At 42.5% G+C, this 21534-nt stretch overlaps 1 protein-coding gene, 1 long non-coding RNA gene and 1 pseudogene across 9 annotated transcripts in view; 2 read left to right on the plus strand and 1 right to left on the minus strand.

The window, feature by feature from the left end:
* ZMYND11 (zinc finger MYND-type containing 11) overlaps positions 1-21534 on the minus strand; it is an 84364-nt gene that overhangs the window by 3682 nt on the left and 59148 nt on the right. For 6 of the 8 annotated variants that reach the window (XM_075997487.1, XM_075997489.1, XM_075997486.1 and 3 more), the window contains 10 exons: positions 9282-9359; positions 8614-8706; positions 6996-7083; positions 6035-6090; positions 5047-5124; positions 4197-4315; positions 2541-2748; positions 2073-2141; positions 574-846; positions 31-216 (listed from right to left, as the gene is read on the minus strand). In XM_075997487.1, coding sequence (XP_075853602.1) covers positions 31-216; positions 574-846; positions 2073-2141; positions 2541-2748; positions 4197-4315; positions 5047-5124; positions 6035-6090; positions 6996-7083; positions 8614-8706; positions 9282-9359 — 1248 coding nt within the window. The remainder of the gene's footprint in view (positions 1-30; positions 217-573; positions 847-2072; positions 2142-2540; positions 2749-4196; positions 4316-5046; positions 5125-6034; positions 6091-6995; positions 7084-8613; positions 8707-9281; positions 9360-21534) is intronic. The other 2 variants (XM_075997490.1, XM_075997488.1) reach the window with 1 other exon arrangement.
* Positions 212-4202, plus strand: LOC142864339 (uncharacterized). Its single transcript, XR_012914867.1, has 3 exons — positions 212-339; positions 2179-2782; positions 4111-4202. It is a non-coding gene; the product is annotated as an uncharacterized LOC142864339 (long non-coding RNA).
* LOC109730061 (guanine nucleotide-binding protein G(I)/G(S)/G(O) subunit gamma-12 pseudogene) lies at positions 11053-17849 on the plus strand (annotated as a pseudogene).

A 21534-nucleotide genomic window follows, 5' to 3' on the forward strand; every position in this document is an offset into this window, starting at 1 on the left:
ATCTCGGAAAAAAGAAATACTGATATTTACCCACTGCTTCTTCTTGGTCTGAGAAATGAGCTGTTTGTGCTGCGTGGCCAGCTTCTTGATTTCTTCTACAAATTCTTCTTTACACTTTTCCTTTACTTGCTTACATTTTCTGTCCATCTCACCCTGCATGTTGGCTACAGCTTTATTTACAGCTTGTCTTTTTTCTTCTTCCATTTCAGAACGCAGCTGAAACGAGAGAAGGTAACCACAGCGCCTCAGCTCGTGGCTCACACAGACCGTCCGCACTTCAGTGGAAACTTAAGTGGTGTGCCGTTCCCTTCATTTCACTAAGATGTGCACGGACTTTAGGTAAGAAAAGAATCATTACTACTTGAAATGTCATAGAAGATACTGGTTTTATTATATTTGCAGTTTTGTGCAAGAACTTCAGGTAAGAAAAGAATCATCACTACTGGAAACGTCATAGAAGATGCTGGTCTCATTATGTTGCAGCTCTAAGAAGCTGCGACCTGGTTGGTGAGTGGGTGACGGCGCCAGCCGGTGCGCGAGTGGCACCTGCCTCTGCCTCCGGGCGAGCCTTACCTTTTCCAGAGCTTCCCGGACGACTCTCTCGGTCTCCCGCTTGTGGTCGGACTTCATGCGGTCCTTGAAGTCGTTGAAGATCTTGGTGTACTTGTCGTGGCACATGCTCTGGCACACGCCGTCGCTCGTGGTCTGGGTGCTCCGGTGCAGCATCCGTGGGGAAGAGGCACTTAGCTTCCGGGTCTGGGTGGACACCGAGACCCGCTCCACCGGCTGGGGCATCGTGGGGATCTCCTGGCTGGAACTCACCGCTTCCGTCTCGGGCTCCGGCTCCTGAGGGCGAGAAGGGGTGTAGACGCAGGACGGAGAAATACTGTCACTCGCTCGTTCAACAATACTCGAATACACGTACATAGCAAAGTAACAAACTTCTATTAAAAAGATATAATTAAGCCGGGCGCGGTGGCTCACGCCTGTAATCCTAGCTCTTGGGAGGCTGAGGCGGGCGGATTGCTCAAGGTCAGGAGTTCAAAACCAGCCTGAGCAAGAGCGAGACCCCGTCTCTACTATAAATACAAAGAAATTAATTGGCCAACTGATATATATATAAAAAATTAGCCGGGCATAGTGGCGCATGCCTGTAGTCCCAGCTACTGGGGAGGCTGAGGCAGAAGGATCGCTCAAGCCCAGGAGTTTGAGGTTGCTGTGAGCTAGGCTGACGCCACGGCACTCACTCTAGCCTGGGCAACAAAGTGAGACTCTGTCTCAAAAAAAAAAAAAAAAAAAAAGATATAATTAAGATGGCAGATTTTATAGATATTTTTATAATTAAAAAATAATTAAAATAAAATATATAATGTTATATAATATATAACATAGCATTTTTATATATACAAATATATATTATATTTATCTATAATAATGTATAATATAAAAAAATTTTAAAAAGGCCCTCCCAAAACCAGCCAATGAAGGAAAACGCCATTAACAGCTACAATAATTTTAAACAGAACTTCATTTATGATTCATGTTGATACTATAAGATCTGCTTTTAAAATAGGCTAAACAGAAAATTATATAGAATATAAGATTATCATCAACTTAAAATTAGCTTCTTTGGAGTATATTCATTAGCAAATTTCCTAAAATTTTTCAAACCACTTCTCACTGAATATACATTTGAAATGTGCCCAGACTTACAGTCTTAAAACACGCAGGGCTCATATCATGTTAAAAGGCTGAGCTTAACCGCAGCCCCTCAACCTCTGAGAGTGGGCATAACTGAGTTAGTGGTGATTGCTCTGTTTTCAACAATGCTGTGAAGAAGTGTCAGCGTCCCCAGGAAACGCATGGCCACGCCCTTCCCACGGAGACGGAGACTGTGCGTGTGCTGTCCGCGTGTGACAGCCGCAGCAGAGCCGGGAGACAGGTCCAACTGGACACGCTCTGATTGGTGGCGACTGAGTCTCACGCGTGTCCAGCAGGAGCGGCTGCCCTGCCCCTCGGGGAGTCGCTTCCTGCTCGGCCTGCCACCTGGACGCCGCGGGTGGGCGACTTACTTCCTTTTTGGGCTCCACACTTTGATTACGTCGTCCTTTCTTTGCTCTTGGTTCTTGAGTGACCTTCAGCTGTGGGCATCATAAAAGTGATATCATATTATTCCAGACACTAGGTGAGAGCTCTCTGCTGAAGATACTCACAGTGGACCCACAGACGAGGAGAGTAAACGACTCCCTTCTGCACTGACTTAGCTACTGTTCTGGTAACCGAAGGGCTGAAATAGCTCGTGCACCTTCCAAGGTGAGCAGTGTACTTACTCTCTTCACACTGGAGGGTCAGGCTCAAGATCACTGGTGGTTATATCTATTTATTTATTTGAATTGGTTTTGGTTTATTCGCGCACTTTACAAATGTAAAAAAAGTAAGGAAAAATGTCAGAATCTGTTCATCACAGTGAGGAGTGTACACCGAGATCCCCACGTGTAAAGATGATCATTACAGGTACTTCCTTACGAGCCAGGACTCACCTGCTCATTACTCGTGGAGGAGATGCTGGACTCTGCCTCTTCCTCCCCTCGGTCCTCATTCTTAGACTTCCAGAACCTTCCTTCACGAAGGAAGCGCTGGTGCAGCTCCAGCTCGTCGCAGGCCTTCTTCCAGCCCATGCTGCGCTTGACGTGTAGCCGGTGGATGTTGACTGTGATGTCCTGAATGTTTTCAGAAGGGATCCAGGCCCTAAGACAGTAAAACACCCCACACACAACTTAAGGTAAGTGTAATAAGGAGAGGTGCAGTCTATGTGAGCATTCAATTCTGAATGGTTTCAGAAGGGATCCAGGCCCTAAGACAGTAAAACACCCCCCACAACTTAAGGTAAGTATAATAAGGAGAGGTGCAGTCTGTCTATGTGAGCATTCAATTCTGAATGGTTTCAATATATGCAGAATAAAATGGTCTGGGGACCCCACGGTACATGAATCTAGAACATTCTCCTTCTTTCTTGCCTATACCTGATTTCCTGGCCTGGGCCACCACCTCCTCCAATTCCCTGCAGCAAGAAGATTCAGCCTCCTTAAGACACACCTTATCACCTACGTTTTTTTCCTCTGGCAGGCAAAATCTTGCAAATCCTACAAAAACCTCACTAAAGCAGCTCTTGTGTGTGAACACACACACAGTCAATTTTTTCCTGGAGATTTCCAACCTGCTCAGAGTGTAGGAAGGAGCAGCATATCTGAGTATACAGAAGGGATTGGTACAAAACCATTTGTTTGAATTTTTTCTCCCGCTTAGATGAGATGATACAATGGAACACCCAAAGTACATTAATCAAAACTTAAAACTAGTGGCTTCTTTCAGCCACAACCTTTTGGAGAATGATGTGTTGCTCTTATAAACAAGGCAGAGCACAATCTGTAAAGTACGTCCCAACCATCATTCACCTCAAATATCTAACTGGTCATATTGTATCCAGGAAAAGCAAAGGAAAATGATTCTCCTATTGTACAGTAAAATTAGACCATGTCCTTGGGACTTTTTTTCCCCTTTATTATCTCTGTTAAATGAACCAAAAAATTACATGCAAATTGTTTCTTCCTATTGTGGATTTATTAGTGAGTTCTATGATGTCTTACAAAACTTGAATTTACATTTTTAGAGTCAATGCTCTTAGTGACATTATTATGACAATATTTTATACTTTTTAATTTTCAATATTCACTAAATGTTAAGGCCCTAATCCACAATGGGGATAGTCCTCCAGTTCATCTTTCTTTAAATGAGATACTTTACTATGAAATTATTTTGAATAGTTAAGTAAAATGGCTTTTACTTTTACTCCCAGGTTATTTTAGTCTGTGCCCTTAACAGGCCCTCGAAGACAGCCCAGACAACTGCAAAATCACCAGTGTTGTGACACGGACCCATTCTGAGGACCCTCCGCCCCACGGCGGGATGGATTCGATCTTAGCGCCAATATGCCTTTGAGGTCCAACAGAATCAGCTATGGAAAGTGTCCTGTTTAAGAAACTATCTGGAAATATAATTTATAGAAATCATTTTTAGTTACACGATTATGTGCTGATTTTGTCTCTTCAGTGTAGAATGACTTCACACCGTCTGACGGGGAAGCCGCGGGACTCCGGGACGCTCAGACCCGCCGCGGCGCCTGGTAGGGGAGTTACCTCTGGTGGTGGTGGCCGAAGAAGCGGACGTCCACTTGATTGTCCTCCTTCTGCATGACCTTGGCCGGCCAGAACCCGAACCCTTTCATCTTAGCCCAGACCAGCTCGTGATTAGGTATCTGGAAATAAGACCTTGTTTTACCCTGTTATATTACTTATAAAGCATCTCTTTTAAAGCATTAAATGCAAGTCTTCCATGCATACTGAACTTCTTAGTCAAGTATGACCTATTCTTTTATAACTCCTAAACATATAAGATTTTTTCCTGGGATTGGTTGATTTTCAAGAAAAACAGCAAAATATTCATATTTGCCCAAGAGTCGTGCTAGGATCCTCATTTCTCTGCTTCACGAGCGTAGGCCGGCAGCGTTGTCACTGCCTAGAATTTGTTGGGAATGGGAGAATTCTAGGGCCCACCCCGACCTGCGTCAGAGCTCTCAGTTTCACGAGATCCTCCAGTGACCGGCACGGCAGCGTCTCGGAAGACTGGCGTCACTGAGGATGCTGATTTGGACACAGGCTCAGCACCGTCTTGCAATCGTGCCAGTTCAGGGGGCGTTCTATAGCTATGGACATGTGCAGAGCCTTAGAGCTCTTGTGAAAGAATGAAAGGAAAAGCAAACGCTCACTTTATTATCTACTAAGGGACCCAATGCTTATTCTCACTAAATGCTTCATTTTAAAATCAGGGATGGATTTTTTTCCTGTGTTTCAGTTATTTATACTCATTAAAACCATACATACTATGACAAAATAATTAGGAAGGATTATAATCTTTAAGAAAACTGGAAATAAACTTTCTTAGAGCAAAACTTTATATACTTGATAAAAATCACGAAATTTCACATACACAAGGATAGCAGAACCAATTGTCAGGACGGGCATTTGACAAATAGAAGCAATTCTTGCAAAGCTGTAGTTCATCCAGCTGAAAAAGAAAACCAACTATTTTAGCCTATATAAAATATAGTCATGTAAAGTGATACGTACATAGTCTTGAATTGTATTCCTTATATAATCCTTTAGGCTTAAATTTTAAATTTTTCAGTGAATATTGCCGGAAGACTCTGTGGCTTCTCCCTGTTCTCAGACGGCACTTGGAATTTTGATCCCTCCCAGGCCCGCTCGACTCTGCCCTGCCCCCGCCGCTCAGATGGGACATTTCCAGAACCTTCTCATCAGGTTACACACATTTTGCCTCTTTCTCCACTTTAGTCTCTTGGTTGTTTCACTACTTGTAAAGAGACACATTCCATCTGTTCCTCTTTTTGTCCCGCCCCATGAGCAGGAAGCCTGCACCCTGACCACCATTTCGTTCCTCCTCACATCCCACCTGGCACATAGTAGGCACTCAATAAATTCTGAATGAATAAAAAGCAAAAGTCAAATTTGAAATGAATTCAAGAAATAAAACTTTGTATATAAACTGAGGAACTTTTGCAGATAATACAGGTAAGTGTTTCAAATATGAAAGACTACCAAAAATACTTTGCTTTGTGGCCTGGTGGTTTTCTGCCTGTGCAGTCCAGCAGGGACACAGACCTGAACCCCTCATTTACTCAGGAGGGTGGCACCCACAGTGTCTGCCCAGCACCACAGCTCTCAAGGAGGCTGAAAGTTTCCTTGCAGAAGTTACTTAGTAACTAATCTGATTCCCAGGATTTCTCTTTGGACAGTTTTGCCAGAAATGTTATTTTCTCTATTTGTGTTATTTCCCATGTATGTTAAACATGAAAATACATTTAAAGGAAACAGCATAATTAAGATGTACATAAAGAGTGGAACCCTGAAGTCAATGAATTCGGATCACAGCAGCAGTTATTAGGCGTGAACAGTACCTCATGGCAGGTGTCTTTGTAAAGCATCCTCGCGATGTCAGCTTGCTCACTGTCTGCTGTAATTAAAGACAGACATTACCCATAAACAGTGGTCTAGAAGTGAACGACTATTACTTTTTATGGTCTCATTTTCTTTCAGTTTGCAAAAGTGGCTCTATGCCATTTCAATCCAAAGTGTGTGTGTGTGTGTGAGAGACAGGGTCTTGCTCTGTCGCCCAGACTGGAGTGGAGTGGCACAATCACAGCTCACTGCAGCCTCCAACTCCTCAGCTCATGTGGCCCTGCTCAGCCGCCTGAGTAGCTGGGGCTACAGGCCTGCACCAGCACACCCAGCTAATTTTCAAATTTTCTGTAGAGATGGGATCTTACTATGTTGGCTAGGATGGGCTCAAACTCAAGCTTATCCTCCTGCCTTAGCCTCCCAAAGAATTGGGAGTACAGGCGTGAGCCACTGTGCCCAGCCCAAAATGTGTATTTTAAATAAAGTTAAGGTAGCAAAACAAAATTCTATAGGCAGCTTTTATTTTACTGCCAACAAAATCACTAATTCTCTAGGTATAGACTGACCTTACCTTTGAATGACAGATACTAACGGGCATAATCAAAGTGTTTATAAAAAGCACCTCAGCTAAAACATATACATAAAACCATAGGAATAAAAATATTTTCACAATTTAGTGTACTAAAAGTTTGCTTCTAGCCAGTCAATCCCATAAGCTATCACAAATATTCTGAAATTTAAACTAGAACATTATTATTTACTTATAGAGATCATTAAGTGGGAGGCTGAGGCAGGAGGATCGCTTGAGCCCAGGAGTGTGAGGTTGCTGTGAGCTAGGCTGACGCCATGGCACTCACTCTAGTCTGGACAACAGAGCGAGACTCTGTCTCAAAAAAAAAAAAAAAAACAGGTTAAGGATTAACTTTTTGAGCGTAATGTTTTATAAGCGAGAGCGCCAACCTCCGTAGAAGATCACGGTGTTGTGCAGCAGCAGCTGCGCGTCCGCTTTGAACTCCTCGTAGCTCCGGTATTTCCCTTCGTTCACTTTCTGCAGGGGCAAAAACAGAACGGCCAGAGTCACGAGTGAGACACTGTCTGGGTATGTGCACGGAGCTTTCCGGAAGCCCCCTGCCACTCCGGTGCTGACAGGCGTGGGCCCAGGGCAGTGGGCGGAGCAGGGCTCCTGCAGCCACCGTGCCTGGCTTGGAAGCTTGCAGGGCTAAGGCCTCTTGCTCCTCCTCTGTGCATGCAGCTCCTGCCTGCTGAAGTCCTGGGCCCCATGCAACTGCCATCTCTTCCACGAAGGCCTCCCAGGTTCTCCCATTTGGAGTCACCTGATTCCTGGGTGGCAGACAGTGACGTGGGCATTTACACATGTTGATATCTGAGTCCACCCCTGAATTTCTGAGTGTGTCAGGCTAGGTAAGCTCAGGCCCTGGCATTGCTCAGGAGCTCACCCACGGGACCCAAAGTGCACCCGACTCGAGAATAACTTCCCCACAGCTCTCTCAAAGCACCTTGTTTTGAGCTGTGCACTTAATCGTGGCTCATATTTTGGTCTGGGTTATAAACTCCAGAAAGTATAAAAGACATTCTTCCTATTAATTTTCCTTATAACACTCTTGCTCATAGCACTTGCTAAGCGCACAAGGCCAAGTCCCATTAACCAGTTAGCGCTGGTGCAGGTCGACGTGGACTGGACAGGCCCAGAATGGGAGGCCAGGGCAGGAGGCCGTGCAGTGTAGCAGAGAAGGCTATGCCTGCACTATGAAGTCTGGGGGTGCGTGGTAACGTTAAAATTACCTGTTTTCCTTCTAGGATTTGCTAGCTACTTGAAGGGAATGACTTCCACATACCTTTATCTTAAATTGAAGTAACACAGCCATGATCTTTCTCAGCTACTAGGGGAATTAGGAAGCTTGTAAAATGACTCTGAAATTATTCCTGTGGTCTCCCTATAGGCTGTTATGGCCAACAACAAGATTTTAAATCTTCAACACGACACGCAGGCACGAAATTAGTAATTTAGCAGCCCTGACTGGAAACATGTCTATGTGTCTAGTCTAATTTGTAACTATTTACAAACTTATCAATAATCCCCAGCTATAGTAGGTAACATTGAGAACTTTAAAAAGTTTTTTAATCATAATCATTATTTTGTTCGTTCTATCGTTTCCCAAGACTGTAGATCAGTTCCATGCTCTACTTTTTCCCTGAAAGCAATTCCCACATATCCCTGCTAAACCAAGACAACCCTGTCCACAAATCAGTTCTTCCCATCTGAAACACTGAATTGCCCAGGCTGTCGCTAAGCTCTTTGATCAGCGAGTGTCAAGAAGCTGGAGGCTGCTTAAAGCCGAGCCTTTCGGAGACGACGCCTGCCTTGCACTGAAGTGCATGGATGGACAGGGAACAATGCCGCACGTAGTGGCGATGCCCTTCTTTCTGTTTAGTAAGGCAGTGGGGAAAGTGAGCTCTCAAGGAAAGAAGAGCAACCAGAATTGCTGCTTCGATTCCAAATCATTCTTCAACAGCTAAGAAGATGTCCTTAATGCGGAAATAAGAGGAGACGACTCACCTCTTGTATGGTGGGAACGTCGACGGCCGAGTGCACCAGCCTCCGGTACATCGGGTGCTTGTTGTCCTTCCCCTTTTTGTTAAGGTCGATGGCCTGAAAGGGCGTCAGACACAGCAATTTAAACGAGGCTACAGAGACAGGTAAACAATTCCAAAATCTCAAAGTATCTTCTACCTTTATAGAGAAACTTTACAGGAAGTGCTTTAAAACTTAACAGAAAAACGTATATGTAACATATAGTTTAATGTGCCATTCCTTAAAGTTTTGATGGAAAAAACATTGAGAGAGTCTCGCTCTGTTCCCCAGGCTAGAGAGCCGTGGCGTCAGCAACCTCAGACTCCTGGGCTCAAGCGATCCTCTCTCCTCGGCCTCCCAGAGTACTGGGATTACAGGAGTGAGTCACCGCGCCCGGCCAAGAATAGTTTTTTTGAATAATTCCTTTTTATGTTCATTCTGACAAATGAAATTTAAGACCGTAAATGTTGCTAATCTAATGCGGTTAGGAAAAGCCTGTGTCAAAAATACAAAATAAAAACCCTATCGTGGAACCGCTGACTGCAGAAAAGAATCACGCGGGTGTCCCCCCACGCACACCTGTTCTAGTCTGACCGCGAGAACGGACCGGAGTGGAACAGGTCTCGTCGGGCCCGAAAGGCCTCCAGACTCACCCTCTCCTTCATGCGGGAGACGATGAATCTCAGGTACGTGCCCATCTCCTGTTTGTTTGTGTTCTTCTTCTTAATGCTCTGTTAAAAAAGAATTTAAGGAATAATTATAAATCTGATCATTTAAATGCCTACATTCATGTAAAAGACTTATATGTAAAAGACACACAGTATGTAAGGATTTTATTAAAAGATACACTATTTCCAACATAATTGACAGAGAAATCTTTGATATTTGCATAACAAAATAGTATTTCATGTAATGAGGTGAGAATTGTGAAATATTATTTTGTACTTTATATAATACCTTAGAGAATTATATACATTTTTTGTATTTTAAAACTTCAACCAATTTTCACATAAAAAGAAACAGACATAATGGAGAATCACTTATTTCATCAAAAAAATACCAATGGCTAAGAGTCCTTTGGGAAACATCTGACATTAGCAATACTGAATGGCGAATTTCAATGTAACGTTATTCTAGGTTAAAAGTGTGGTTTAAAAAATATGTTTCACTTATTAATATAATATATAGTACAGCTGCATACTAACATAACACAATAAAATAGATATTTTTGTTATAGATATGATCTATTCAGTAATAACTGAATCCTAAGCACTGGAAGTCACTTTAATATGCCAAACACAATAGAGAGAAGAGCGAACATTTCTCATATAACTGAGAATTTTTAGCTAGGGCTTAAGTGAACTGATTATACACACAACATGCATATGTATGTATGTATCTATTACATATACATATTAAAATATCTGAATAAAAAGTGGGAAAACATTCTATTAGCCAGAACTCAATTTAATGTCACACATTTAAAGTTTGAGGTGCTAATCTCCTGACATCTGCTGCTTGCCCATTCTCTGGCAACCCCCAGACGCAGTCGAAGCTTCCTCCCCGTGCCGCTGTACAACTTGTGCGTGTAGCTTCTACATTTATGCCAATTATAAAGCAGCTTTTCCCAACCCTGGCCACGCACAAGAGTCATGGACTGAGCTTTTACACAGTGCAGCTGGGCTTCACCCCGAGCATCCTGGTTGGAATTTCTGCAGGTGGGGCCTGTGGTCTGCTTGTTCACCTGTGTATTGCTAACTCCTCAGTGGCTGTGATACCTGGCCCAAGACTGAGCACCAACGGTATAGATACACAGTTTAAATGCAATGGCATTTCCTGAACCCCAGCTTTATAGTCTTTGGGAGAAGGAAGCTGATGTAGCTTGAGAATCCTTTCTCTCTCATTTTTAAATGAACAGTAGCAAACTTAACTGAATTTCAAATGAGTAACACAGCCACATGAAAGGGCAAATGAAGAACTCACTCAAGTAATTTACGAGTACAGTATTTGGCCAAATGCACTGCTTACAGAGATAAGGACTTTAAACAAACACTGAACTCTAGTTAGTAAGTTCATTTCATCAGCAGCACTGGTTAGCAACTCCTTTTTTATAATTAAAAAAATTTAAATTGACAAGATAACAACTGTATATACTTATGGTATACACCATGATGTTTTGAGATATGTATACATTGTGAAATAGCTACATTAACCTAATTATCATGTATACTGCCTCACATCGTTTTGTTTTTTTGTGTGTGATAAAAGCACATAAAATCACTCAGTTCTAACAAGATTCTCCAGTGCTTCTCATGCACACGAACACCTGAGAACTCCCAGCAGGTGCTCCCGGAGGTCAGGCCACAGAAAGGGTGATGCTCCCTTTGCATTCTGCCTCTCACGCAGGAATGCAAAGGAGCCCTCATGGAGCTGAGCCAGCTGCTGATGCGTTTGGACAAAGGTCCCGACCAGCCTGGACATCCCTCAGCGACTGCTCTCTACACTAACCAGTTTGATGAACCGTCAGATGCACAGAAGAAAAAATGTAAGGAGAGTGGAAGATGGCTACTTTTTTCTTAGCCCTTATAAGATCTGTATTCTTTTAAAAAGAGGAAAGAATAAAAACAACTGCCTCTAGCTAGGTGGCCTATTACAACTACTGATTTCAAATATCAATCTTATCGTTAAATTATGAATTTGTGTGAATTGGTATGACAGTAATCTATACCAGCTTAGACGTCTTGTAATATTATCAGTAGGATTATGGTTCTTTCCATAGGAAACATACCATGCAGAGGAAATACCCAACCAACACTTTATGTGGTGCTGAAATACAATTTTAAGCTTCACTAAATATTGTGCCAGCCCTCCATCAAGCAAGCAGCCCGCTCTGGACCTGCCTGTGGGCGGGGCCAGTGCTGGCCCCACAAGCCCCTCCCAGCAGCAGGCGGGGGTGACCGAGCATGGCTGGCGCCTCCCTGCACCCAGCGCGAGACCCCAGGCACTGTGCGCTGCACTGTGTGTAGGAATGTCTTCTCCTTACGTGCTTCCCTCTGTTACACTGAATCTAACCTCTCGTTTATAGACCCTTAGGAAAGAAACCAATCCAAAATTTCCATGTGGACAAAGATTATGCATTCCTAGAATCAGAATTTTGTGTCAGAATTAATGCCACTATATAGTTAAAACACCCTAACTAGGTTTTTCTTTCTTTGAAAGGAAGTACTGAAACACTTTGAAACAGTACGGGAAACCCCTACTTTGGTTAAGTTTAGGTAACCTGTGCACTAATTTGTTCGTGTAATTACCCAGTTTAAAGAAAGGTCTATATTCAGTTCCTACTCTCTCTCTCAACAGAGAATCTACACAAATTGTGGGTATTACGTGTTCTCTCAGACTTTAGTTTTGTCTGTTTAAACAGTTTTAAATGAATTGCTAGTTCAGGCAGGCAACACTTCAAGACTCTGGATGCACAGAGTTCATGCTGAGGCCCTTAAATTCACAAAAGTAAATAGCTTTGTGGAGGACGGAAATCTGATTTTGTGTCATGTTTAAATTTGCTTAGAGCTGGCCTGCTGGAATATTTCTTTCCTTCTCTAAGTGCAATTAAAAGGGGTGATCTGAGCCTGTAAAAACGACCATTTCAGCGGAGGGTGAAGGGAGACAAGGCTACATGGACCAGGCTGACCCCCTTCTAGGCTCTGACAGAACTGTCCAGAATTCTTCCAAAACAGCACCTTCATCTACTACTCCAGGAAGTCTCACACCTCATTTAACGAAGCACCACTCAGAGTTACAGATCCTACTTCAGTGTTATTGCATTAGAACCACCTAAGAAGCCTTTAAAAACACCCATGTCTATTAACATAAAGTTCTGGAAAAGGCAGAACCTGTCCGTGAGGGACAACAGAACGCCGGCTGTCGGGGACAGTGAGCCTCCTGCAGCCGAGGGACCCGGCCGGCACAGCCTGAAAGGCCCCAGGGGTTCCGCACAGGTCTGCCCCCCCCCCCAGATATAATTCATTACCACGCAAACACGCACAGGCACACGCTGGTACGTGGTTCCCGTCTGAGCACGCGCTGCTGTGCTGAGGAGTGTGAAGTGGAGCACTGTCAAAGTCCTCCTGTCAGGGACCCTGGGGCTAACCTTCCCTTCAAACCCTCACTCACCGCACCTGTGTGGCCTCAGTCTGCTCACTCATGCAAACAGATGCTGCTCTCACTGCACATGCCGAGACGCTGCGGTGCACCTCTGGCACGCACCTCTGGTACAGCAGAGCACCGAGTACCTGTTGGTTCTTTTCAGGTATTAGGTTAGAAACCTCAACCATGTGGGCTGTGGAGAAGGACTGGAACAAAAGCAGTTTCACAGCCAAAGAGGATAATCTGTTGAAAGCTTCCATGTTGCTTGCTTACTTTCTACCTCTGGTGGTAAATAAGGGACTCTACTCCGGACATGACGAAGCCATTCTCGGAACAGCTGGGAAGCACACGGAGCCCTGGACACACCGTCCGCGAGTGACGGGTCTGCTCCTGGGGTTTGCAGGACGCGCCTTCTTGGCGACGTGAAGTGAACAAGGGCCCTCAACAGAGCCCACGTCTCCCCCGATGCTTTGTAGGGACAAAACACCTTCTGTGAGATGCTTTCACATTTGATAAGCTTTTGGGTTTTTCTTTCCGACAGAGCACGGCCCTTCCTGCCCCGGGGCCGTACTGCAAGATTTCTGGGGGTTTCTTAGGCAACACTCGGCAGAGCTGCCTTCCGTGGCTCTCACAGCCAAGGGGTAGATGGCGCCTGTCAGCCAAACCAGACTAAAACGTGGCTTGAGAGAAAGCTACTGCAACCAAGAGAAACCAAAGCAGTGGCCTCTGCAGTAAACAGTATTTTGTTTGTTACATAACTAACCAGGCAGTTCTTGACAACAAGATCATAAAAGCAACGCCCATAACACCTGCAGATCATTTCTTATCCAATTATACCTATTCTCTTCCTACTCTGGATTCCCAGTAACAGCAATTAGGTCAGAACCTGTCATAATGAATCCAGTTAACATCACCTGGCAGCATATTAGAGTGATTCTGGTCACCATTTACAGATAATCGGAAAAGACGTCTCCTACTACGTGGCAAAGTTGCTGCAACTGCTTTAAAACAACAATAATCACATAGCTGACGCAGGGCTGTAAAGCCCTGAACACCTCGAACAAGGAACTTATCTTAAGCCAGTTACAAGTACTTGCTGGGCTACCCTGAATCAGATGACTCTAGGGAGAAGCAAAAGACAAAGCACACACCAAGTAACTCGGCTATCACCAGTGCCCGAAAGGCAAAAACCACTGGCTTCTCTTGATCCTGTCAAAGTTTATCATAGCTGATTACTGATAGTGATGCCAGGGATCATTATTTGAATAAACCATCAGGACTAGATGCCTGTACTGGTCTGAATTTTCATTTCTTCCAAGAGACCTAGCTTTTCAGTCTCGGATATATATTCTGACAAAGAATAAACTCGTAGAAATCTCTCATTTCAGCACACTGAATATCCAAAGGAGAGAGCGTGTAAAAGCAGGAGTCTGGGTGTCTTTTAGACACACATCTATACTGCTGCATTTCACCCCAAATCTGTGACCAGACAGGGCAAGGCCCCCAATGTCCAGGACGTTCTTTCCATAACTAACTAGACCAGAGGTCAACAAACGTTTTCTCCAAAGGGCTAGATAATAAATATTTTAGGCTTTGTAACCACAGTTGTTCTCTGTCTCAACTACTCAACTCCACTGTTGTGGTGACGAAACAGCCGTAAATGAGTGTAGATGTGTTCTAAGAAAACTTTTGGATACTGAAATTTGAATTCTTTGGTAACTTTCACATGTCACAAAATATTATTCCTCCTTTCATGTTTCTTCAATAATCTAAAGTAAAACCCATTCTTAGCTCATGGGCAATACAAAAATATGGGTTGGCCCTGCAACCAGACTAAGTTTGTGAAAGCAAAGTCCACAATGGTCTACGCTTCAGTGTTCTTTGCAATCGCCTCGTACAGTATCAGGCAAACAGTAAGCGTTCAATAAATATCATGTGAACTGAAGGCAGTCATCACTAACCAGCACCATCACCTACCAAAAAAACTACTGCATGTAGCTGAACTAAAGAATGATAATCTTTCCAAAATGCGAAACAGTTATTCACGCCCAAGCACGTTCGAAACAACAGAAGCAACTTTACTTCTGCTGTGTGAGCCACTGCATGGCCAGATGGCGTGTAAATGTCAGCCGCTGGCTTCTAACGGCTGAGAACATCATTGACAGCTCACGCCAGTGTCTGAGCACCCATCTGTGGTGCTTGCTGGGCACGCAGATCCCGAGCCCTAACCCCAGGACAGGCGGGGCCTGGAAGCTGCTGTAAACAAGCACACCAGGTGATTCCAGTATCGACGGCCTCTGGGCCTTACCTGGAGAAACACGACTCTACACGTAAATTACCTGCAGTTTTAGAAAGCGAGCAGCTCCCAGATCTCCTTCATAGAAACTCTGTGATCACGGAACATGACAGGATCCATGAGAAACCTCAATAACCGAGACTTTAGGAGCAGAGCTGGTCTAGTGGAAGTGGTCCAATCCCACCACTTCTCCCCTCAAACCACTGGGTCCCAAGCAGCCCATCACTGAAAAGCATTTTCTGAGACTATTCTCTAAAAACATACCTATGTTCAGTCTTTTTCATGCCCAGCACTCACACACTGAAATTGATTCCCATCTATAAGACGAGAAGGGCAGCACTCACATCTACTGCCAGTATTAACAGAGAACATCTGCGTGTGGACGAACCGCACCGACGGACTGCACGGGATTCCACGCAGCCCCGTCCTCAACCTCCCACAGACAGACCAGCAACAGTTACTTGCGTTTGAGCTTCTGACAATAGTTTTTTTACTTAAAAGAATTGAAATTTAAGTTTAAAAACCTCCTCTGAGCTATCACAAATAGGCCTTCTTACAGATAAAAGTTGGAACACAGAGGATAATGAAAACTGCTAAAAATGTCTTGAAGTGGCCGGGCGCGGTGGCTCAAGCCTGTAATCCTAGCACTCTGGGAGGCCGAGGCAGGAGGATCGCTCAAGGTCCGGAGTTCGAGACCAGCCTGAGCAAGAGCGAGACCCTGTCTCTACTAAAAATAGAAAGAAATTAATTGGCCAACTAAAAATATATAGAAAAATTAGCCGGGCATGGTGGCACATGCCTGTAGTCCCAGCTACTCAGGAGGCTGAGGCAGAAGGATGGTTTGAGCCCAGGAGTGTGAGGTTGCTGTGAGCTAGGCTGATGCCACGGCACTCTAGCCTGAGCAACAGAGTGAGACTCAATCTCAAAATATATATATATCTTGAAGTGGATTGCTGGAGTATATTAGCAAGTTAAGTGCCCACTCACATGCCACTCTCGAGTCAGGAAGTTAGTCCTGTAGAATCACAAATGCACAAGACTTGTTCACCCAGATTTGTGGAAACACCACTGAATGCTACTATAGCTATATCCATATTTATTAATTTTTACAAAGTCAACCCTTTCTTCTCTGATGGAAGACACTAAGTTTTGACTAAGACCAACAGTTGAAAAGATACGAGTAGCTTTGTAGCAGCCAGTCTGGGATGAGTTAGCAACTTCTAAAGTATCTCAAATTAATTCTACAGACCACAAAACAGACTTTAATAGAAAAAGCATGTAGTACTTCCAAATCCACTCTACCCACAGATTCACAAAAAATTGCTCAAATGTTATTAGCTACAGAGAGAAGGGTATTATGCATCTCAGGAATCTTATCATTCAATATTAATATACTTCTGGAGATAACTTTAAACCCCATTAAGGCTTGTTATAGAAATCTAAAAGATTCTTTGAACTAAATGACAAAGGGGACAGAAGTTACCAAAATCTGTGGGATTCAGCAAAAGCAGTCAAGAGAAAAATTCATAGCATAAATGCCTACAGCCAAAAGGGAGAAAGACCACAGAATCAACAATCTAATGAATCGTCTCAAGGAATTGGAAAAGGATGAGTAAATCAATCCTGAACCCCACAGAAGAAAAGAAACTAAGGTCAGAGCAGAACTAAATGAAATCGATAAACAAATTATATAGAAGATTAATGAAACAAACAGTTGGTTCTTTGAAAAGATGAACAAAATCAGCACGCTTCTTGCTACATTAACCAGAAACAGAAAAGGACCCTAATAAGCTTAATCAGAAATGAAAAAGGAGACATTACAACTGATACCACAGAAAGACAAAAATAACATCTCTGAATACTATAAAAATCTCTATGCACATAAACATGAAAACACTGAGGAAATGGACAAATTGTTGGGAACACACAACCTTCCTAGGCTCAATCAGGAAGAAATAGAACTCCTGAACAGACCAATATCAAGTAATGAAATTGAAGCAGCAATAAAAAATCTCTCAACAAAAAAAACTCCTGTACCAGATGGTTTCACATCAGAATTTTACAAGACCTACAAAAAGAACTGGTACCTGTACTGCAGAAATTATTCCACAACCCAGAGAAGGAATCCTCCACAACGTGTTCTATGAAGGCAGCATCACCCTGACACCAAAGCCAGGAAAGGCCACAATAACAACAAAAAACTACAGACCAATATCCCCAATGAATACAGATGCAAAAATTCTCAGTAAAATCCTAGCAAACTGAATTCAGCTGCACATCAAAAAAATAATCCACCACAACCAAGTAGGCTTCGAGGAGCCCTCAGAGACTGAGCCCCGGCAGCAGCGGCGGAATCTCACTGGCGGGCGATTCACTGCATCATTTAAAACCTGAAAACTCTGGACCCACAGTCTTACTGATTTCAGGTAAAAACATTTATTGAAGATCTCCAGCAAAACAGCAAGCACCAGCAGCATAGCCCAGCAAGGAGAACCGTGCAGCAGTTAAGATTAGAAGCCTCCACTGAAAGAATAAAGGTTTCAAAAGCATCAGCGGACCTCATGTCCTACTGGGAGGACCATGGCAGGAGTGACCCTTTGTTGGTAGGGACACCAACTTCAGACAACTCTTTCAAGGATAGAAAAACTTGCATCATCTTATAGTGGAATAGTGAAACAGTTCCCGCCTCTCCACCAAGCAAGGTGAGCATTACCTTCAGCTTATTTGGTAACCACTGCTAATAACTTAATAACTAAAATGCTCTTAGCTTGGAATAGTGGACTCTGACGTCTTTATTTTCCAAGTTGCTCCTTCTCTAAAATACCCTACACAGAATAACAATCTTGTTTTCCATGTGATGACTTTGGTGTTACACTGGGTTACTGTTTAAGGAAAGTTGGTCTGGACCTTTTCAAAAACACGATTATATACTTTTGATATACAGTTGATTCAGATGTGTCAAAACCTAAATTGCTTAAGCACCTGCTAAATCAAAATACCAAGAATTACTTAAATCCTGAAATCTTTGTATCATAATATGTTCTTTGTAAGGTTGTGCCAACCTGCATAGTATACAAGGGGGAGGGGTGTTTTGTGTGTGTACTTATGTCTTTGTGTATACACATATCAAAGCTATTTTCTTATGAAAACTTCCCTCTCGCTATACCATCAGTTTCTCAGTTTTGACGTTATATCTTTATCTTGAACTGTGAATAGACAGAATAAAAAAGTCTTTCATAGTTATTGTACAAAAAGTAAAGAACATCCCAAAGATTGTATTCATTGTAATCAAGTAATGCAGTCATCTCTCCTCTCTTAAAATCTTTCTGGACTTCTTAGGCGGTGATAAACTGTGCCAATTAAAAATTTAAACTGAAGGCTGGGCGCGGTGGCTCACGCTTGTAATCCTAGCACTCTGGGAGGCCGAGGTGGGCGGATTGCTCAAGGTCAGGAGTTCAAAACCAGCCTGAGCGAGACCCCGTCTCTACTATAAAAATAGAAAGAAATTAATTGGCCAACTAATATATATATATAAAAAAATTAGCCGGGCATGGTGGCTCGTGCCTGTAGTCCCAGCAACTCGGGAGGATTGCTTGAGCCCAGGAGTTTGAGGTTGCTGTGAGCTAGGCTGACGCCATGGCACTCACTCTAGCCTAGGCAAGAAAGCGAGACTCTGTCTCAAAAAAAAAAAAAAATTAAACTGAAAAAAAAAAAAAAAATCAAGTGGGCTTCATCCCAGAGATGCAGGGATGAACATACACAACATACACAAATCTATAAATATGATTCACTGCATAAACAGAAACAAAAACAAAGACCATATGATCTTCTCAATACATGCAGAAAAAGCACTCGACAAAATTCAGCACTGTTTTATGACAAGAGTGCTTAATGAAATAGGCATAGATGGAACATATCTCAGTATTATAAACACCACATACAACAAACCCACAGCCAACATCATACTGAACGAGGAAAAACCGAAAACAGTCCCACTTAGAACTGGAACCAGACAAGGTTGCCCACCCTCACCACTTCTATTCAACATAGTGCTGGAAGTCCTAGCCAGAGCAATCAATCACACTAGAATAGAGAAAGAAATCAAGGGCATCCACATGGGGACAGAAGACTTCAAACTTTGCTCTTTGCTGACAATATGATCTTATATCTAGAAACCCCCAAAGATTCTGCTAAGAGACTCCTGAGGTTGATAAATAAATTCAGCAAAGTCTCAGGTTACAAAACCAATCAGGTTACAAAATCAGGTTACACAAATCAGTAGCATTGCTATACACCGACAACAGAACCAAATCAAAGACTCAATACCCTTCACAATAGCAACAAAGAAAATAAAATACCTAGGAATATATTTAACCAAGGAGGTGAAAGACCTCTACAGAGAGAACTGCTAAACACCAAGGAAGGAAATCGCAGAGGATGTAAACAAATGGAAAAACACATGCTCATGGGTCAGCAGAATCAACATTGTTAAAATGTCTACACTAAAAGTGATTTACAGATTCAATGCAATCCCCACTGAAGTACCAACGTCATTTTTTGTACATCTAGAAAAAATAATTCTACACTTCATGTGGAACCAGAGAAGACCCTGTATAGCCAAAGCACCCTTAAGCGGAAAGAACAAATCAGGAGGCATCACGCTGCCAGACTCAAGCTATATTACAAACTGTGCACCATTCATACACATGTCCAGTTCATCGACACTGGAAATACTAAATGAGTTTCCTGTTTATCTCGATTAAATTGTAACCATCCTGATATAGAAACAGACCAACTATCATCTCAGTCACTTAGAGCTAAAATAAAAGATAAAGTTCAGTTATGATTCTAAATAACCCACCAAAAGATACATCACAAAGACCAAATATACTGCCATCCAAAACACTTCACGATCACACCCAAGCCCTTTTGACCATGACATTGTTCAAGTCATCATGGGAAGGCAGTACAGAAAATATGTGAACTTTTTTTTCTTGCTTGGGTGGGACTAGGTAGTTTGTATTATAGAGGTTAGATAACAACACATGGGATTTTAGAGTTTTGTATCCTAGACCCAATTTTTAAAACCCTAGGGCTTTACTGATGTTCCCATCACTTTTTGCTCGGGTGAAGCCCGTGATGAACAAACTGCCTGAAGAAAGGACCAGGGTCAGACACGATCTCCTTAAAATTAATTTTCTACTTTTGTTAGTATAAAAATTATGACCCGGCTGTCTTTAAAAATTGTGAAAATATTTGACTAATGTTCATTAGTTTAATACTATGATTGCCTACCATTAAAAGAAAATAACTTCTATTTTATTTAAATAGTCTGCATTCTAGACCCGTTAATATGTATCTTGAAGGGAAAGGTACTTACTTTTGGAGTGAGAATATTAACAAATTTGCCACATTAACAAAGGAAGACTGACCAGAATGCAAGAGCAGTTGCAGTTTCATAATAGATACATAATGAAGAATTCATGTTCAAAATATTTTCATGTAGCATTTGGTTCCATTTTTCATTCTGAACATTCAATGAGCATTCTCTTTACTCTTGGAATTTTTAAAGTGTACTGCCTACATACCCAAACACATGAAAACTAGATTCAGAATTTCCATCTCTGGTTTCAAGAGATAGCTTTCACCATGACTTCTTCTTTAATTAACTCACAACAAAAAGTCACGGTGCAAATGCCTCCATCAATCATAACTTACCTGGAACTGATTCAACACAGACATATCAGTGTGTACCAACTGAAAAAACTCCAGGTGGACACCTAGTGGTGAGTTTTAGTAGACTAGTTAAGTTCCTTCGCTTTAGCATCTGACTAATGGGTACATTATATAACCCATGTGGGAAAAAAAGTAAATGGAGCTTAGCATCCAAATCATTAACTTTCTCTGCAAAATACATATCTCCACTCTAAATATTTTAGAAAGAAGCTGTAGCAGTGTAGAATTTCAGACACAGTCCCTGTGAGTGTGGAAGTGCCACCACAGGTCCTCCTCAGGTCCCAGCAGACACTGACAGACAAGAGCAGGAGTCAGAGAACCAAGGGCTGCAAATCTGGGAGAGCTTTTTGCATTAGAGGTAAAACCAAAGCATTTTGAAATTACTAATAAAATTCTCCCACGTAGATTCTTCTTTATTTCCTTATTACATTCTTAGGTTTCTGTATTTTAGTAGGAGCCTAAGTTAATGCACCATATAATTTGTACTTTAACTTAAATTTTAAAATTTGTGATCCTTAAATAGAGAAAAGTGGCATCTGAAACATTTGTGGGGGATGAGTACTTTCTAGTTTTAAAGACATACTGGAGTAATAATATGTCTCCTATGAATTACCTTGACTGAGTTACTACTTCTTTTGTGATTTAAATTGATCCTTTAAGTCCCAATAAGTATGCCACATATGGGATGTGAACCACAGTTTGTTAGATGATAGAATAGTAATGTAAAAATT

This window comes from Microcebus murinus, chromosome 25 (assembly GCF_040939455.1).
Source record: "Microcebus murinus isolate Inina chromosome 25, M.murinus_Inina_mat1.0, whole genome shotgun sequence".
In the NCBI taxonomy this organism is placed as follows: domain Eukaryota; kingdom Metazoa; phylum Chordata; class Mammalia; order Primates; family Cheirogaleidae; genus Microcebus; species Microcebus murinus.